The sequence below is a fragment of the Phalaenopsis equestris genome, unplaced genomic scaffold (genome assembly GCF_001263595.1).
Source record: "Phalaenopsis equestris unplaced genomic scaffold, ASM126359v1 Scaffold000374, whole genome shotgun sequence".
Taxonomy (NCBI): domain Eukaryota; kingdom Viridiplantae; phylum Streptophyta; class Magnoliopsida; order Asparagales; family Orchidaceae; genus Phalaenopsis; species Phalaenopsis equestris.
The window spans coordinates 772,249-793,999 of record NW_018164816.1 but is presented as its reverse complement, the minus strand read 5'-3'; the positions used below and the strand labels follow the sequence as shown (position 1 = coordinate 793,999).

The window sequence follows — 21,751 nt, the reverse complement described above, 5'->3', positions numbered from 1 at the left end:
ATATATATATATATATATATATATATATATATTATAAATAAGACACCTATTAATTTTCAGTTGATTTCTAGATGTAAGCCGTACACATGAGGTCTCTAAACATAATATTTTCTCTTGGTGGGTATAAGCACGAAAAATAATGTCATACTCTATTAATTAAATTTCTCAAGCAAATACCTAACATACATTTCAAATGATAGCTTTATGCTCAATCAACAGATCTACAACGTTATACTAAATTAGGCTCAACTTCTCCTCCACCAAGACATTAGTTAATAAAATTAGAGGTGTAAAAAAATTAGCCCGACAAATAAACTCAACAAAAAAATAATCTTTTTTCTTGTAAAACCGAATAATTTTCAGTTCATCCTAACCCATTTAATTTTGCAGGCCATGTTCAACTGACCTGCCAACTAAAAATTGATCTGAAACCAAGTCACCAACACATAGTTGACTTTAGATCAACCTACCAACTCAAAATTGGCCCAAGATTAAGCTGAAATCAACCCGAACAACTATCATGCCTCATATTCAATGGGTTCGAAAAGTTGGGTTCGAGCGATCGGACCCGGTTATATGATGCTTTAATGAATACTGGAGTTCTTCGTATATTGAGATTAGAAGTTCCAAAGCTTCTTTGAAAATTAAAACCGGCTGGCAAATAGAACATGCAAGCTTTTTTGTGATTGCACGAGTGAACAGAAATTTAGGTTTCGAAAATGAAACTTTTAAAATGAATTTTCATCAATATTTAACAAAAGTTTTAAAACATTCCAACAGTATAAGTCACGAATGAAGAAACAATTAAATTCCATAAAGCGATTTCAAAATCTCAAAATGTTTCGGATAAACATACAGATGAAAACAATGAATAGAGAAATGGAAAAAAAGTCTGAAGCACAATCCAAACGATACGGACGAAAAGCAATCAAACAAATAACACAAATCATATCCTTTCCACTAACGTTAAAGTTATGAAAAAAAAAAAAAAAAACGTCAACAAGTCTGAGTGATATGTGATAACAGAAACAGAGCACAAAACTAACTTCATAAGCTTTTTTGGTTCATATCCTCCATGCCAGCCCGATGCAGTCCTTTATGTAACCAGACTTAAAAAGAAAATACAACAATCATTCTCGCAAAAGAAGGGTGCATAAATTCAGGTACACAAGAGCATCACAAACACAAACCCATATGAAGTTGCTTTATAAACACCTCTGGAAATCACAACTCGCAGCAACCTGAAGCAAAATGCCAGGACAAAAACATAGAAAAGGTTTTAGAACACAATAGCAGTGTTTCAAAATGGAAGAAAATTGGGAACCAATACTCACCACCAGATACATCAGTGTCGATACTCACGGGAGAGGGATCTCTCAGAACGGTGATATTCATATTCATGATCTCTGGGAGCCTCTCCCTCCTCAGGTGGTTCAGACTCTGCACGTTTGTGTTGGCCCTGATAATCAGCACCACCATCCTTGCCATAATGGTCATAGTATTCAGGCTCATGATCATATTGCTGATCTTTCTGTTGGTAGTATTGACCGTACTCATCGTCATGTTCATGCTTGATGGAGCCATCATAATACTCCCGACCACCGTTTGGATGACCATGATCAGTTTCCCTTGTTTTCATACCTTGACGATCCCGGTCATGTGCAGCATCAACATGATCATATTCAGCATTTTTTTCATGAGCATAACCACGATCCTTATCATGAATGGAGCGCTCATAATCTCTATCCCTTTCTCGATCTCGAGTATGATCCCTCTCACGATCACGGTCACGAGGGCGGCGTTCAAAATCCCGGCTATAGTCTCTTTCTCGCTCTCGATCACGACCTCGATCACGATCACGATCACGATCACGGCCATGGTCCCTTTCCTTGTCCCTCTCTCTTTCTCTATTTCTATCACGGTCTCTATGGTGGTGTCTATCTTCTCGGGGGTCCTTGTCTCGTGTCCTGTCATGTGAATGCTCACGTGATTTCCCACGCCGATCCCTACCCCCCCTATCTCGAGACCGTTCTCTTTCTCTGCATCGAAAGAAAGCCTCGTCAGCACATGAAAGATCAGAATTATTTTTAGGGCTCATTTGATTGTTCCCCATTAAGAAAAATGATGAATTTAGTTGGTAATAAATAAGAATTTTAAGCGCTACCCATACATTCAAAATCCCTCAAAAGTGATGAACAAAATTTTCATGAAATTAGAAACAAAATTATAATTTTCTAAAACCATTTTCTATACATGCAACCAAAGGAGCACTTATCATATGGTCAATTCATGTCCAAATGAAAAAATAAAAGCTAAAAAGTGAGCGCACTAACAAAAAGTCAATTCATCATATCAAATTTAGAAGGAAATGCAACAATGCAGGTACACATACCGATCAACATGTCTTTCTTCTCGAGCCCTAGGCTCCTCCGATCTGGGACGACTTGATGATACCTGCTGTTGCTCCCTGATTTAATGTCAAAAATAACAAAAGAAAAAAAAACTTCAGGTATTATATTACTTTTAATCTGTTGGAAAACCAGTAAATCAACAAGCATTGCTTTCATGAACTAACAGCTGTGGATATACAAATTGTGATTATAAACTTAAAATTATAATGCCTATTTGAAGCAATCAATACATGCTAGCTTTCAAGCCACTAAGTGTTTTAAGCAGCATTTAGTAATACCTTGAGTTCTCAGTTTCCAACAGAACCCTATGAGGTAATGCAAACTGATGTGTATAATAAACGACAAATACATAGCGCGAACGCCACAACAAAAGATGCAAAATTTAGATACCATTTGGGCTACAAATTAGCATGTCTCAATAACAGGACCTATAAAAAATAAGAGCACGCACTCAAAATACAGTACACCACAGATACATTCCTTAAGATGGCCTAGTTACAAAATCCAAAACAATGAAATCACTGAAACCAAGGATGAGAAAATCAATATCATTACGTAACAGAAATAATCAGGCATCTCAAACAAAATCTGAAGCCAATATGAACGAAAAACTACTGAAAAATAGACTTCACCATGAAAAGTAGCATAATCAAGGAATAAGTATCAGCGTTGTAAATACAGTAATCTTGTCAACAAGGTATATCTCAGACAAGATTTTTTTTCAAACTCGCAATAGAGATCCTTCATATCCACTCACACCATTAGCCTACAGTTTGATATCAATCATCAATGGCGTACTTGAATAAATTTTAAGACATCAAAGGAGTCATTTCTTCTTCCTCTGCTAAAGAAGCATCCGGTGAGTTGACTGAATCTACTGTAGAGGTCTGATAATCTGTGGAGCCGTTCAGTTAGTTGTTTAAAGATTATATGCAATTTAAAAATGCAAGGAAACTGAATGCAGAGAATAGCAGTAAGTGGACAGATTGCAGCAAAAGGCAACGGTGATAAGCAGGCGAGCAGCAGCGAAAAGCAATAGCAATGGCAATATAGGCGATGGCGTGGGCAGTGGGATGTCACCAACGACAAGAAATGGCTTAGAGGGGTGACAATGGCAGCGATGACAATGATGAGCCAGAACAGTGAAGGCTACAAACTGATGGTGATAGGCTACATAGGGCAACAGACTGTTACAACAAGCAATGAACGGGGATGATGTTGGGAAGCGAACAAGGCCAGCTGTGTAGAGGAATTTAAGGGGGTACAGTGTGAGATTTCAAAATCACCTACTAATGCAAATCGAAAGCTTAAGCTATTTCAAATCTCTCAAAATTTTACTTTATGGTTTTTTTGTTTCAAACCAAACACCAAAAAAATTAAAACAAAAGAAAATGAAATGCAATACCTTATTAATACAACTTGCCAAACCCCTTAATAATGCTCAGGCACAGTTCTTGCATGACAAGTTTTACAATAAAAGTCGTCCTAAAGCAAATAATAATTCAATTTAAATAATGAATAGCAGGCTACATGAATACGAAAATCTCCCTCTTCATCGACTCTAATATGAAAATCCTTGATTTCTATAAGATCATGACTATAGGAGGGAAAGAAAAACTTTTGATTTAAACGTGATACATTAAGCTTTTTCACACAAGGCAACCTCTTTATTCAAGCAAAAAATTTGCATCCGTTTTATCTAGATTACACACACTTATCATTTTCTGTTTCTTTCAAAATCTTAAAATGACTTAAAGGATAGCTTTGCATTATTCAACTTTTTTTACATGAAATTTTAATAATCTTTTTTATAATCAAAATCATTTCACTGAATTTACATTTATTTTATTATTAATTATCATTAGTAGAAAAATATTTATTATACTAAATTGTTTACTACTTTACTTCCCAGCAGAAATTGATAGTTCTGTTTTTATGGTTTCTACTTAGTATTCTTAATCTCTTAAGAAGGTCAAAATCTCAATACTATAATTTCGGTTATTTTATTGTTATTCACATCAGCAGAAAAAAAAAATGGAGTTAGATGGCTTAATTCCTAGAATGTATGTTAAAATTCCATCTCGCTCAAATTATCAACACATTATGTTTGTTGTGAGCTATTACATTAGAATGTCTCGAAAGTGGGGTTCAAATAAGGGTCATTTAACATATTAGCATAGAACTGCAAATTAAAAGTGTAGCAACAAAAAGTAACTGAAACTGAATTTGACAATTAGGTTTTACTCTTCAATTTTGGGAAAATAACCCTTAAAAAAAATATAATATCAATGGGAGACATGAGCCCAAAGCTTTTTCAAATTAAAAAGATAAGTTGAATAAGTTCTTTCAAAAGTACAAGATGTCGCGTCTCCAAAAAAACTTAATTTGCAGAAGAGAAATTGGTCAGAATACCAACTCATTTTGGCAAGGTGTTATGACTAACGCAAATTCTATATAGGTTGATACGAAACATAAAAAATTCAATTTGTTGATTATCTATGAACAACGATAAATGCAAGATTAATTTATTCACCTAAAATGATGAAACATAATTTGTGTGAATAATTTAATTAGGTACGAAAAGTTTGAAACCAAGTGTTATCCACCTAACAAATAATTTGTTAACAATATATATTTCAATTATTACACTATAAATGAAACAGGATTTAAACTGCAATTCACTAACATAATATTTGAGGCTTACCATGGAGCTTTTAGAGCTTGAAAGATATTTAAGTTATCCTCTTGTTACCACTACTGCACCTCTATCTGAAGTATATTTAAGGTAAAAGCTTTGTGATCGATCTCATCCAGTGAATGTGAACCGTAATTAATCACATGCGCTCAATTCTATCCTACTTATGAAATTGCAATTCTTGAAATTTATTAAAAGGCAAATTAAAAGAAAAAAAAAAGATTCGTCACTAAAACATAATTCTATATTTAATTTTGAACAAATCTAACTTTAATGTCTGCAAAAAAAAGCTTACAGATGCGGCAAATTGAATGTTCGACAAGATTCAAAACAGAAACCTAAATTTGTTAACTCACTTTTTAATGCACCAAAAACAGCAATTGGATTAACCTAGGAGAAATAAAACTAACACCTACACACACATATGATATAGAAAATATAAAACAACCACAGTAATAAAAACACCAATATTTACAAAGTTCAATAAAAAATGACTTACATGGCTATCAAGCGAAAGCACATGGATAATTTCATTGTTATGCACTATTGGGAGGCGAAACAAAAAGGATCAAGTCATTTTATACAAAGAAACAAAGGTTGAAGAAAATTTCTCTAAGGTTACCTTTAAATTCTATAAAAAAAATCATAAAGATGCCCTTAATTGAAATTTGAAAATGAGATCACTTGCAAAGGTATGTGATCAAATTAACTAATTTTCAAATTCACCAAAAAAGAGCATTCGGATTAACCAAGATAAATAAAACTAACACCAAGCACACAGATATGATGTAAAACATATAAAAACCACGGTAATAGAAGCACCAAAATTTACATAGTTCGATAAAAAAAGACATACATCTATGAAGTGAAAGCACATAGATAATTCGCTAAATCTATGAAAAGTGCAATATGGAGAAGAATAACAAAATAGATCAAATATTTTTTCCTACAAAGAAACTGAGATTGGAGGTAATTTCAAACAATCATTTTAGAAGTAAGCTAACTAAGAAGCGTGAATTCCCTTGTTATCTGATGACTGGGGAGAAGAAGCTAACAAACAAAAGAGAAACACTAAAAAAAAAAAAAAAAAAAAACATTGCATTCTACGGGGCCAGCCTTTCTAATTCCTTGTCAACATACCTTGTTATGTTAGAAAAGATTGGATGTACTTCAATTTACAACTATTTACATCCCCAAAATCTTCTTAGCAACACTAATATCTTCTATTTCAAAGGTTCATTCAAATTGACTTGAAACTTCTAAATCTATGATATGTCTCGGATTGCAATCAATACGCCACCATCATACGAGAGCATATATACAAAAGTTTCATCTACAAGCTTCCTATAATACACAACTATCAAAATGGGGTTAGCTTGAACATATGGCTGATCATGAACTATCAAACTTCTTACATCACTGATTTAGACCATCTTCAATTCACAGGCCGACCTTATTTTCCAGGAACTTTAAACCCTAGTGGTTGTCGCATGTGAATTTCCTTATCCAAACTGACAATGGAGAAAATTTGCAATCACATCCATTTATCCTAACTCTAGCCTGGCACTAAACCCACTATTAACAAAGTATAAATAGAAGTATGTATAACACAGGTCAAAGCCACTTTAACATCTTTCTAACTTATATCCGTTTGCAACATATCATGATGTGTATCAGAAAGAATCTTCTCCCCAGGTTTCTTCTTTGGCTTCAAAGATACATTTGCAGCTAACAATACTTTAGCCTTCATGGAGTTGAACTAAATTCCAAGCTTAATTCTTCTGCAAATACACCAACTCCATTACATAGATTCTTTTACAGTGGCTTTCTCAAAAGTCAAAAGCTCTTGATCACCAATAACTCTACACATTCTAAACATAAGCAACAATATGGCAGTAAATGGGATCCTATAACTTAATCTTTGAGGAGCTTTCATTTGCCGTTTGATCCTGTGAGAAACAACAGTTTCTTTAGATGCAATGGTGTCACATATTCCTGAGATTCAAGCTTAGTAGGGTGCTATGGAATGTATTCATTTAATTTTTCACGCTTAACCTCAAAACCAAAATATCTTTCTACTTTTCAATATCCTCCCGAGCATCAATCTACAGTGACTTCCATTGAGGTGTTCCTGACTCGCAAGTAAGAATCCAAGGGGCTTGATATTTATGCACAAAAGCATGCATCCCTTCATGTACATATCAAAAGAATAAGCCCTTATTAGCCCTATATTAAACTGGTCAGTTTTCTTTCTTTGACAAGAGCATAGGCACGACAAACCAAGACACTTATGTCCTTAAGCATAAAAATACTTGCTTGGATAAATAATCTATGGAAGGTAAACATGCATCTAGATCCATCTATTAATCTGACACAGAAAAAACCCTACGATTAAAAAATAAATATAGTAAAAAATAACATGATCCATATGAGGAGCCATTTGATATGAAAAATCTCAAATCAAGGACCCAATCTTCACAAGATGAAACAAATCAATCTATAGCAATCAAAACTAATTAAGCCCAATTTTGTGCTCCTCGGCAGTTGATATCGCTCACATTTTTCCTTCAGTTTTCCTTGCAATAATCTATAAATCTAATTTTTTTATATCAAAGGTTCTTGCAATAGCAAGACAGTCCTCCCTTTTTAAACTTTGATTTTAATTTCCATCTTTTTTTTCCTTCCCAATATTCTTCAAACTTTTACTTGTCCTCATGAAAAGCCCTCAACTAGGCTTTCAATAAATGCATTTAGAACAGTCAATTTGAATATGGGTAATGTTAGGTTTGGTCCAAAAATGATCCACTCGAATAAGCTTGACTCGAACCCAATACATTTATTATTAGGTTAAAATATTTGACCGAAACTCAGACTCAACCCAATTAACCTAAATATAACCAATCAACCTAAATATAACCAATTAACCTAACCAAAATCTAGAGGTGTGAAAAATGGACCGGACGTGTCAACTTGACCCAAACCGTACTAAAAAAATCCAGGTTCAGGTTGACCTGAATAATTTTAGAGTCAGGTTCGGGTTAAATATCCTAACTCGCTGAATTTTTGGAGACAGTTTCGGGTTGACCCGCCAAACCAAAAATAAACCGCCATCCTAAAATGACTTGAAAACGACCCGTCAACCAAAAATTAACTAAAAAATTGGCCCGATTTTAACTCAAATAATTGTTATTCTTTATGTTATATGGGTTGAGCTCAGATGGTGGGTTGAAGGCGGGTTGGGTTCGGGTTTGAATTTTTGACCCATATAATACCCAAGTCGGGTTCGGTGTCGGACCTATTCGAGTTGGTTCAAAACCAAACTCACTGACCCAAATTGACACCCGACCCTACCAAAATCCACATAAAACAAATCCAAATAATAATAATGTCAACTTGGTTATTTGAGTCAAACCAAACACAATTGAAGTAATTATTGGGTCTATATGATTGAACCAAACCCAACACGAAGGATTATCGTGTCAACCTAATTTTCAAGTTGAGTATGAGTTGGGTTGTTAGAACATTTTATTAGCACCTCTAAGTGCATTCTTCCTCAAATTATTAAATAGAAAGGTGGGTTTCACCTCTGAAATAAAAATTGTCATTTTTTAGCAAAAAATTGGTGAAAGTAAATTCATAAATTCATTCTAGAAAGTATAGTAATATTACATTTTAACATCCTCTGCAACCTTCATATTAAATTTTTTTGGATCAAAAGATGGATTATTACATATAAACGCTATAGAAATAATGTACCATTTATCATGCAAAATATAGTGTTACTTCAAACATGAATGCTTTATATGAAGAAAAGCTCCAATCTTTCCAACATCTTGTATAATACTGAGAACAATCACATTTCAAAGAAATTTGTCTCCCAAACTAAGTATGATTGAATAATCAATCTCTGAATCATTCCCCTTTAAAGCCTTCAATCCTTCGACAAAAAAAATCATTTTTGAAATCATTATTCCCAATGAATTTCTCAAACTTATACTTGGTAATATTGGTAAAAAAGTTTTTTATGATCCCATCTCATATTTTCAAACCGCTACTTTTATAGTAATTTGTTATAATGAAGAACCCAAACTAACTCTTTGGAGTACAACAAACAAAGCAATTGGACTAACCTAGTAGAAATAAAAAATAAACACCAAACTTGAAAAATATCATACAGAAACAATCAAACAGCCACAAAAACAAGAGCACCAAGATTTACATGATTAGATCAAGAATGGCCCACGAGGCGATGAGAAATAAGTAATTTACATTATCAAAAACAGGAATAAATATAAAATTAAGTAACAAATTAGATCAAATTCTCTACTAAGAAATAAAAGTTAAAAAGAAAAGTTTAGCCAGAAAGGACAAAGATTTTGTCAATTTGGAGCAATTTTCTCACAATTCAATCAACGGATAAACAAAAATTCCTCTCTCCTTAACTCTCCAAAGAATAAGCAACCAAGATTCCTTCTGCCCGGTAACAAGAAGTCATGAAAAACAACTTCCTAATATGAACCCAAACAAAATAAAAAAAACTTCTATTGTTTCACTTTCACTGGTTTGTTATGCTCATTCATGTCAAAATGCTACAACTTTAACTTCCCAACAATTTGCTCAACTTAACTTGGGGGAGATAGAAATAAGATTATAACTTTTGGAGTAAATTTTACAATAAATCCCTATAGATTAATTGGATTCAACTCCACAAGATTAAATCTGAACCCGAACCTCCACAAGAATTTGAGCTTATCTCTAGTTTTGAAACTAAATATATCATGAATACTTAGTTAACTATTAACAATCTGATAATATAAAACTAGAGAAGTGATGATTAATATTTTTTCTAACACAATAAACCAAATATTGAATGAATTGAGTTTGATTACTAGCCATCAAAAAAGCTAGCCAACAGTTTCCACTTTTACTAAAGGGATTAAATCCCGAAATGGTCTCACAACTATTTGTATCAATAATTAATGTCAAAATATTGATTTTTTTTAAAAAATTTCATCCGTTGACCATACAAAATTGGTTCAAAATTGTGTCTTATGAACTACATTGGGATCAATTTTGTATAGTAAGGGGACTGAATTGAGATAAATATAGAATCACACTTTCTACATAATAGATTATTGGAAATCAATTTTGTATAATCAACAAACTAAATAGGAGAAATGTGTCATTCTAAAATTAAATTGGCCACAAAAGAATAGTCGATGGACAATTTTGGGATCTCAACTTTATATTAAAAGCTAAGAAGACTTATACACCGATGTTAGATAATTTCTTTTGTGAAAGTTTGAGTTTAAATCTTTATTTAGCTAAATCTAATAGATTAAAAAACTTGTAACGTTAAATTTTAAATCCAACGACTTGTGCTTCTTCAAAAAGATTGAGCATTTAAAGTCACATGCATTGCATCAATCAATTCATTGTTATCAACTTTATGATCCTTTCCGAAGTTACAATCTAGAAGAAGAAGCCCAACCTCTTAGTTCTAGCACACCACTTGTAGTTCAATTCAAAAATTGCATAATCAAGTTGATCATGAAATATTTCAATAACATGTTGAATCAAACTCCAATTAAAAACATGGGGTTTTTAGGGATCCATTACCTCACCACTGCTATGTTGCTTCCATAAAATCAATTTTCTCATATCCACCATATAAAGTCAATGTATCTTATTTGAATCAAACATGTCTAAGATGCTTATCAATGAATATAGAAAATATGTGGAATCTTATTACTGTATACAAGTTCTCCCTCATCTTTCCCTCTTTTTGGTGTTCTACATAGTCTAGCCCATAGAAAGGTCGTAGGAATTTCTACATCACATACAGACATCATATTATATTGCATTACTCATTCTTCATATGCATGCTATGAATGAAAACATTCATCTATGCAAATGTTAGTAGAAGGTACATGGAACACAAATAAAGTGATACAATAAAATCAATCATAACCCAAAAAATACAAAGTCAATAAACTCTTAAGAACTCGGCTGCATCATTAAAGCTATAAAATTCATTGGGAAAATGCATCCAACTTAAAAAATCACCGACAATTCTAACTCTAATTAAAATTTAAACATCCAAGGCTAACTTTATAGCATGTACAATTAACAAATATGCTCAACTTTTTCTCTTTCTTCACCTCCTTTTGTAACATCCAAACTATCATTTACCAATTATACAAACATATAAGTAGGGTTGTAAATGAGCCGAGCTTGAGCGATTCAGGCTTGGCTCGTGTTCGGCTCGTTCGAAATAGCTCGTGTTCAAAATTGGCTCGTGAACAGTGTGTTCGTATTCGGCTCGATTTAAATATTTGTGTTCGTGTTCGGCTCGAAATTGGCTTATTCTTCATCTATTACGAAGTGATTATTACTCAAATCAAGTGTGATGCCTAGAAATCTTCCAAGGCAATCTCCATATTCAAGCATAAAGCTTGCTTAACTGGTATATCTGGTTTTCTTTCATCTTAGTCTTCTCTTTTCTTTAAGAATTGCAAGATTGCCCAATTGACTTGAAACTGACCAGATTTTATTCTAAATCTATTACATCTTTAGTTTCTTTTAGGTGCATAAACTTTTAATTAATTGTATTTTTTCTATCATATCGACTATTTAATGCTAAATTATATTCCGATATAGAAAATCTTTCAATAAAATTTAAGCTTCATCTATTTTCCTACTATTCGTTGCTATTTGTAGCGTTGAAAGTTTACTTCCTAATGAAAATTACATCACACAAATTACAATAGTATTAAAAATATGTTAGAACACTTAATCCCAGAATGATTTGCATCACCAGCCAGTTTCTTGTTTCCAGAAGGAAATGAAGCATAGAAAAAATAATTTACGTGAAAATATATGAATAGTCACCATCTAAATCTCTAAGGCAAAAAACCTCCCAATGCTAAATGAGAAAAGTATCAGAATCAAAACAGAAATATCAAAAAAAAGTTAATTAATTAATTAATTCAATTCAATTCTGTACAGAACAAGTTGAAGGAAAATTGGGGGAACTTAGAAAGCTTGCATCATACAGAAGGAAGAGAAAATTGCTATAATAAACAACAAGAACCAGAATGCAATCATCAATGCTCCTAGTGATTTTTGCAGAATTTCTAATATACACGCGAGCAAGAAGACAAGCCCTAGCAATGAATGGAAGACTAAAATACTAATGTTACAATATCTTTAGAGATTGGATGTTGCAATATTAAAAAAGTAAATTAATTTAGGTTCTCATTCATTGTATGGGACCCCATTTTAATTTTAATATAAATGGTGATAATTCATAATCAAATTTAAAATAAGAAAAACTAATAAATTATTATATGTTGAAATGATCTGAGTTGTGTTATCTTTAAAAACTATTTCATTACAAACAAATGATGATGGTAATTGAAAATAAGCAAAACAATCCGTACATCACTATTGTAATCAGTCTTCTAACAAACAAATGATAATGGTAACGCACAAGTAAATTACTAAAGAATATATAAGCCAATTCCATAAGAAAATTGATCTTATAAATCAATTGTTTAAAATTTAGCCTATAATCATTATCATATAATAATTTATCAATTTATTCTACTAAATTATATTATGCATTATCAGAATTTGTACCTTAACATATATTTTTATATATTGGATTATGCCAAAATGTAAAAGGAATATTGCCATTTAATTTTTTTCAAAATTTTAAATAAAAAATATTAAAAAAAAAAAAGAAGAGAGACTTATTTTGAAATGGAATTCAGTTTTTATGATGAGTTCAAAAAATGTTAAGAGTTCCCCCTTATTATAGCTTACTCGATATCATGTACTATATGCATCATATAGATTATAAAAATAAATAAATTATATTGATTGATAGATATGATTTATCATTTTTAAATAGAAAATACTTATTACCATTAAATAATTAATTAATTAAAAATTTGTGAAAGCTCCAATTAAAATAAAACTCTAGGTGGTTATAGTTCTTAAAAGTTTTAAACAATTAGTAAATCTGTGAAGTTTGAGGGGAAAAAAATATTTTAAGAATAGAATTCTATTGTTGCTTTAAAGTTTAGAAGGAAACAATCTCTCATTGTGACTTAATAATATGGCCGTAGATTTTGAATTTTAAAAAATTTATTGTTTGCATATGCATATAAGTATTACATAGTAAGTACTTAGAATAAAGTGGAAAAGCCAACGACTAATAAGCACTACAATGATGCAAACAAACAGAACGATCACCAATACTCATAATGCATCATTCAAAAATTTCTTAAATATTAAGCTAAATGCTCTAGAACAACTCCAGGCTCCATGCAAACCAAGAATTCTTTCAGATTAATTCAAAAAATTTAAAAAAAAAAAAACACCAATCAAACATGATACAAGGTTTGTTGATTAGAATAGCTAAACATCAAAAAATGGCCTGCTTACCTTCAAGCTTGAGGTTTCTCTTGAAGGGAGGGAGTTCGTGAGTTGAAGCTCAGACCATATTAGATATAGATTACAGTTGGAGCGTGTAAATTAAAATGACTTATTAACTGAGGACAAAAATTTGGGATAAATGCTTTGGAAAAAAATGGTATGTTATTTATCCACTAGCAAACTCCAACTGTCCTTTTTATCAGCAAGAAACTTGTCCTTGCTTTCCTCTCATGCTGGGTTAATTTAATAATGCATTTACTATGGCTTTTGTATCTCAATGATCGTTAATGCAGGTTGCCAATAACCCTTAAATGGCAAATTAATTATGCGCCTTTACATGCCTCCAAACTCGTATCCAGACATTGTATAAAAATCAAACTTGTAATGTAAAAACACAACATTAAATTTCATTATGAAAAAACCAGTAATTTAAACAATCACTAGAAGTATTCAAAGAAAGCAAAAATCCAAGCCTTTAAGTGCTATAAAAACAGTTTGGGAAAAAAAAGGGACAACTACTTACCTGCCAGAATGCTTCTGATTAACTTCTTCACCACCGACTCTTGTGGATCCAAGTCCACCACCCAACCTTCTAGGCCGCCAATTTGGAACAGTTCTACCACGCTCAACGTCAACTAAAACTCGTCGATTGTCAAGCTTCCTACCATCAGCTTGCTTGTATGCAGCTGCAAAATATCAATTAAAAGAAAATAAATTATAAAATTTATCTAATCAGAGAGAGAATTGAGATGAGAATATAACACACTTTTCATATCACGTGTATGAATATACTCGATGAAGGCATATCCTCTAGGTTTATTCGTCTCCTTGTCCATAATCATACGAACCTAAGAGAAACAAAACAGAAGACATCAACAAAACATCTGCATCAAAAATATGGAGCCAGACAGTACATGTGCTACGTTTTGACTCTAGGGTTTGCACATCTGCAAAGTTTGTTTGGAATACTAAAAACCTAAATGGCACGACAGACAGGCAGCAAGCCTTGCTAGCCGTGCTCACCTTTAAAGGTGTACTGCTGCTCCACGTGAGATGCACCACCACCTTATCAATTGGGTTGGCAGATATATCCATGTACATGACCATTTTTGCCGGATGTGATATATATATACCCCCCCTTACCAGGGTAGTTTAAAATAACAAATAGTACAGTTTTAGAAAGATACCATGAATTCTTCAGAATCAGGAAACTCATTTTGACTTCTCTAATCAAAAAATAAAATGTTAAGTTGCAGGAGAAAAAAATGCATAGAGCTAAAATAGAGTAGGAAACCTGCTAATACCCCCTGTGATATACCTATCCAGGATGGGACATCTGAAATCAAGACGAGGGTGATGCTTTTGGCTTACAACTTGAAGATGAAGATAAAACAAATATCCGTTCAGTTTGAACTTTGTTTGTGAAGATTGCCTCAAAATTTTGGCAGAATTACCATCCAAAAAATTTACAATGACGGCTCCCAAAATGATAGTTGCGTATAACGATTTTGGAGTTCTATTTCTTACCCCCACAATTTTCTTCCACAAATTCCATATGAACCAAAACCCAAATAAATGGCAAAAGCGACACTAAATAATTTAATTTTCTAAACTAAATTCACTTCTCATGCTCATGATCATGGTGCTATTACGTGTAAAAAAATAAAAATTACCGTACACTAATTCGATGTTCCCACAAATTACAACATAATGTAACCTTCTACTGAAATCTGGCACAAAAAAAGCCCCATAGAATTGGAATAGAATAAACACCGAGACAATTTCAATAGGCACAGAAGAAAAATATTGTGCTATGACGAAAACAAGTTTGTGCATTTGCATTAAAATTTACCTGTTCGCTTACCTAGAAACATACAGGATGCTTAATAAACACCAATTTAGATGAAAAATCAATGATTAAATTAGCTCAACATGATTCCTTAGTCTTCTCCTAGAGAATAAATTTAAATATTCATCTTTAACAACCACCATAAGAAAACTCAACAAAGAAGAAAGTTCACAACCACCCCCCAGAAGTTTCAATGGCAATCACATATCTCTATATCAAATTTCACCATGGAAATCAATTAACCAAATATACAAAATTTAAATAATCTGGATTTGAAGTATAATCACAATGGAGACGCCTCTGCAAGGATAGCAATATATTTCCAGGGTGAAAGAAGACCATAATTTCACCACAAGCCAGTAAATATTTCTGGATTCAAGTATGCAAAATGAACATGATTAATTTCTTACCACGGGTGGAATGAACAAATTTATGGTATATGAACAAATTGCCAAAAGTGGATATGAAATATTGCCATAGGATAGATATTGTTCAAAAAAAATACCTCTCACCAAAAGTTTAGTGTGGCTAAAAGGAACTTAAAGTATTACTTGCCAAGAGAAGAATGAAGTTTGAACAACTCAAAAAGATACACAAGCTCAGAGGTTGTGCAAAACCAAAAGATTTACAAAAGCAAACATCTTACAAGTACAGAAAATGTTCGGCAGTATGTATTAACAGGTGAATGCAAACACAAAACACCATAACATGAGGGCATACGTTTCAGCCACAAGGCATGTAAGAATGTGCACCAACACATGCATTGGTGGAGGAAATTGAGGGTAAAGTACTATCAATACATAAGATTATGCCCAACATTAGGCTTCCCGAAAATTATAGTTGCCATTTAAACATAGGTAACAACGGAAGCAAAAAGATCACAAAATGAGTTTTTTAAAATGTATAGTCAAACAAAACTGGAACTCCAATCATAGCCAAAATAGTACCGCTTTTTACCAAGAACAAATAAATGTTAAACTGTAACCTTACCCATGTCAAGAGTAATGACTGCTCCCAACATAAATTTTCTAGGATACTTACCCGTTTAATTGGACCATAAGCTTCAAACTCCCTTTTGATCCTATGTTCAGTTGTTTCATAACTCTGCAAAGAGATAGAAAATAGTAAATACATAATTTAAGCATAAAAACATGTATGCAAGCACAAACTCCAATCCCTTAACACACAGGAACTGATGCAACTAAAGATCACCCATGGTACGCTCAAAAGAATAATAAAAAGAGGCACTTACAAGCCTGGCCACAAATAATGTTTTGTATGGATCACCAGTTGCATTTGGATCTTTATGCGGATCATCTGCATTAAATATGTAAAATTAAACCCCACCAGATGAAAAGACCAAAAAAAAAGACTTTGCTCTTTTGCAAACCACCAAGTCATTACACTTTTCAAGCTCTTCCGCAGCCTTCTGTACTCCTTTTTCTAAGCGAAGCTTATGAATTCTAGCTCTTCTTTGCGACTGTCCCCAAAAATATAAAGAAATAAAATCAGGGGAGAGCAAAATACTGTCATCTAGATGTAAATGGACTGCATATTCTTTATATGCACCTGCATAGACTACTAAATATGAGATGCAGATTCAAAACAACAGATCAAAAATATAAATCTTATGTTTTAAATATGCAAGATTACGACTTATTTCTTCTCTTGCAATGTCAAAATTAGTGAATCAAAAAATATGTTTCAGTACCAAGTTCGACCTACACCTTTATATCAGAGAAGCTCATTAGGTAATCAAATTATTTAGATGTTCATTCAATTTTTTTTGCTGACACCAACAACAGTAACAACAACAAAGCCTTAATCCAACTACGTGGGTTCAGCAACATGAATCTTTTTTCTCCATTGCGTCCTATTTATTGTCATATTTTCATTTAGTTCTAATAAATTAAGATCAATTTTTTATACAATAAGCCCAAGTCTTCCTAGGTCTACCTCTGCCTTTCTTAACATAAGTCGAATCTAAAACATCTATTCTCCTAATCAGATCATCAGATGGTCGACGTTTAATGCAACCAAATCATCTAAGATGACTCTCTCTACTTTTATCCATCACTGGAGCTACACCAACCCTATCACAGATATATATTCATTTCGCATATTGTCTCTAAGTGTAAAGTCACTCATCCACTTAATCATTCTCATCTCGGCAACACTTAACTTAGTATTATGTCTTTATTTTGTTGAGACTAACTAATCAAGAAACACTTTCACTATCCTTTCATTAACCGTTAAAACTCAACATAATTAAGTTTTTACAGCCCCTTCTCATTTTCATGATAAGTATTCCAGCAATACAAACATTAATCAATATAAATGCAAAAAAATAAAGCTTACATGGATTCATGAGCAGCACATATATAGCAAAATAAAGCATGCAGGCAATATACTCAACAAGTTTGCATGCACGAAGTAATACACAACAACATAAGATACAACAATAACAACAAACATTTATCCCACTAAGTGGGGTCAGCTACATGAATCATTTTTCTCCATTGCGTCTCATTGAGTGTCATATTTCATTTAATTCTAATAAATTAAGATCGTTGTTTATACAATATGCCCAAGTTTTTCCAAGTTTACCTCTGCCTTTCTTAACATAAGTCGAATCTAAAACATCCACTCTTCTAATCGAGTCATCAGATGGTCACCTTTAGTGTAACAAATCATCTAAGACAATTCTCTCTAATTTTTACCGCCACTAGTGCTACACCATCCCTATCACGAATGTATTCATTTCTCATTTTATCTCTAAGTATAAAGCTACTCATCCACCTAATCATTCTCATCTCGGCAACACTTAACTTAATTTTATGCTTATTTTTTAAAGGCCAACATTCAATGCCATAGAGCATTGCAAGTCTCACCAACATCTTATTAAATTTTCCTTTCAATCTAAGCAGTACTTTTCTATCACACAATAGGCTCGCAGCATGCCTCCACATCAACCAACCAACTTGAATTCTACTAATAACATCCCTATCTATATCACATCACTTTGAACAATAGAGCCGAGATATCTAAAGCGTTCACACCTTTTAATAATTTGATCACTCATAGTTATAACTCTGTCACTAGAGCTACTACTACTAAAATTACATTCCATGTATTGAATTTTAGGTCTACTCAAATGAAGGCCTTAGACTCCAATGTAGGCCTCCATAATTCAAGTTTTTCCTGAGGTTTCTCTCTAGTCTTATCCATAAGAAGGATGTCATCAACGAAAAGAATAGACCAAGGTACATTCTCCTGTAAATGTCCAGTAAGAGCATGCATAACTTAAGCAAAAAAATATGAGCTTAAAGCCAATTCCTGGTGTAATACAACTGAAATATAAAAATATTTGGTCAATCCTCCTTTTGTTCAAACAAGAGTAACAGCTCTAGTATACATATCTTTGTAAGCAAAAAAATATGAGCTTAAAGCCAATTCCTGGTGTAATACAACTGAAATATAAAAATATTTGGTCAATCCTCCTTTTGTTCAAACAAGAGTAACAGCTCTAGTATACATATCTTTGATGGCTTGAATATAAATCATATCAACACCTTTCTTCTCAAGAACTCTCCAAAGGACTCTTGAAACCTTATCATTGGTGACGTATCAATAAGTTTTTTCTAAATAATAAAAATCATATGTAGATCCTCCTTATTCTCTGAACTTCTCCATCAAACCCTTAAATAAATGTATAGTTTCCATAGTAGACCTTCTCCATCAAACCCTTAAATAAATGTATAGTTTCCGTAGTAGACCTGCACGGTATAAATCTAAATTGATTATGAGAAATCTTCATAAAGGAAACTCAAAATCAAATAGATAGCAGAACAAATAAAAACTACATAATCAAGTAGATACATGACCATCTAGTATGGTAAATGACCTAGATTTTATTAACAGGCTAAATTATTAACAAGAGTCTGAAAACATACTGGAATTTCAGCTTTTCGAACAGGAGGTGCATATTCTTCATCCCCAGGCTCAGCAAAATGGCTGACATATTGTGCCATTCCTTCAAAGTAAAAGATTAAATATTAGATAATATTTCTGCATAAAGAGCCAAAAAAATAATCAAAAACTTTTATTCTGCCTGAATATGGTGGGCATTTCCTCCTTTCTGGAGGAGGTTTATATTCCAGAGGAGGGCGAGGTTCAAAGAGCTTCAAAAGGTTATTTGTAAGACCAGTAGGATGACTCTGCCCAATCTACATGAGAGCAAATTACCAAGAAAAATATAAGACTAATAGTTTTATGGAGAAAATGGAGTCAAAATATGGAACTTAGTAAAGCCAGCTGGAAGAAAAACAAGCCCAATATATACATGAAATCATAAATAAAAATTCTGTAAAGCAAAGCACATGAAGCACAAAATATTAACACTTCAGGTTCCCAGCAAGCATACAAGATGCATTAATGATTGATACACATTAGAAGAGCTAACAACACTTTAACTGAGCCATGAAAAGTTGGGCAAAGGCAGGAACTAACTTGAAAATTCATTAACAAAAGCAAGCCTTGCGGGTTTATCAAAGAAAAAAATAAGAATGAAAATTATGATTATTGCATCACTGGAAACCAACTTAAACAACCAGAACCTATAGCTTTATTTCGGAAAAACTGTCCAACTACATGCATCACAGAGCAAGAGGAGCTCGTGAACAACAAACACCTACTCAGTAGCACAGCACTGTAAGGTACAATGGTACCCAAAGTAAGCAGACTACCTGATATCTAATCACTGCCAGCACCACTAAAGATTTATTTCAAAGTCCATTGACCCAATGCATTGGTACCTCATCTATACCATGAGAACACAACAAAAGATTTCCAAAGTTGGATGCTCTAACAAGCTAAACATTTAATGCAAAATTTTTTAACATAAGTAGATTTTATAGTCATTAACTCTCTCAGTAATGGCAAAACAATCATTTATGGGATCCAAATCTAGATGAAAAAGGTTGAGAGCCAAAGCTAGATTGGCAGCCAACTACATAATCTACGTCAAAACTCAATCAATGAAGCAAGATCTGTAATTTGTTAGCGATATGGTATCCCCAAAAAAAGGGAAGCTTCACAGCAGCTGGTTATGGTGAGAAAAAAAAAACGAAAGCTCATTAATATATAAACGATAAAGGACATATGAAACAAAACCAGATGGTGATGAAAGTTAGCCATAAAATATCACCCAGCAGTGACAAGAAACAACTTAACCCAACTGCTCTCACAAGTAGGTAAGTGTTGAGTTTAAAAATACAATTAGAAATCTTTAAAAGAATTTGGAGATCTTAAATTTAATTCTAGATAATTAGTAGGCACAATGATCAATGAAAAATAAATATCACATGTTTGCAAAAGGTTAATGGAAAGGGAAAAAAAACCTACAGCATTCAGGAAGCTTATAAGTTATATGTTAGTAAGGTCATAAATAGAAAGAAGGTAGGAATTGAAATAAATATATAATTTAAAATTAAAATTGTTAAAGTAGATAAAATTAGAGAACATGATTTCTATTAAGTTAATCATTGATGAGAACATTATAACCATGGATGGTGATGATGCATATAAAGTTGGACTATAAAGTACTTCAAAAATAATTTCTTGACAAAATAAGCAAACAACTACAATGTACACTTTAAAAAGAGAAAAACTAAAATAGTTGACATAAATAAACATATAGATCCTTGTATGATAGGTTATAATATGATTGATTGCGTGAATAGAATTGGATATACAAATCCAATGATAGAAGTTATAGCTAATTTCGTAATAATGAATGAACTCAAAAAAAAAATTTAAAAGAACAAAAAATCTGTGGCTTTCAAAAGTGGAGCTACCCATATGACACTGCCCTTTTTAACACTTAAAAGAGTAAGAAAAACCTCTTTAAAAAATTATAATGTAACTTCGAGAAGAAATTTGACAACACTAGCATATGAGCAGTATTAATAAATGTCTTAGAAAAAAAAATTCCAAAAATCTTGCTCGGATTAAGATGGTGCAAGTCCAAAAGAGAGGAGTTATGACGATTTTAGGATAGATTGCTAAGAGATACAAATAAAAACTTTACCGTTGTGATAAATTCAAATGGGATACGAGGACCATTTTCATAGATATGGATCAGACATTATGAGACATACTGTGGAGAAAGCATAAAAATTGGTTGAGGCAAAGAAATCTACATTTACATAATGAAAAAAATATTAGCTAATGCTACCAAAATTTAAAATAATTTTGAGGAAGCTAATAGTTCAGGAAAAAAAACAAAGAAAAAAAAAATCATTTATTGATTTAAGCAGTTGGTCAAATACTCACAATGAAGAATATATATATATA

The 21,751-nt window shown here is 32.6% G+C and overlaps 1 protein-coding gene across 1 annotated transcript in view; it reads right to left on the bottom strand.

The window, feature by feature from the left end:
* Positions 1-1,020: 1,020 nt before the first annotated feature.
* The window catches only part of LOC110026505 (U1 small nuclear ribonucleoprotein 70 kDa), a 23,985-nt gene continuing 3,254 nt past the window's right edge, over positions 1,021-21,751 (bottom strand). Inside the window, exons 2-11 of the mRNA XM_020727464.1 lie at positions 19,509-19,623; positions 19,351-19,430; positions 16,802-16,877; positions 16,650-16,714; positions 16,439-16,501; positions 14,315-14,396; positions 14,072-14,234; positions 2,393-2,467; positions 1,335-2,039; positions 1,021-1,241 (exon numbers count right to left, since the gene is read on the bottom strand). Of these exons, the coding sequence (XP_020583123.1) occupies positions 1,346-2,039; positions 2,393-2,467; positions 14,072-14,234; positions 14,315-14,396; positions 16,439-16,501; positions 16,650-16,714; positions 16,802-16,877; positions 19,351-19,430; positions 19,509-19,623 (1,413 nt within the window). The 3' untranslated portion in view covers positions 1,021-1,241; positions 1,335-1,345. The remainder of the gene's footprint in view (positions 1,242-1,334; positions 2,040-2,392; positions 2,468-14,071; positions 14,235-14,314; positions 14,397-16,438; positions 16,502-16,649; positions 16,715-16,801; positions 16,878-19,350; positions 19,431-19,508; positions 19,624-21,751) is intronic.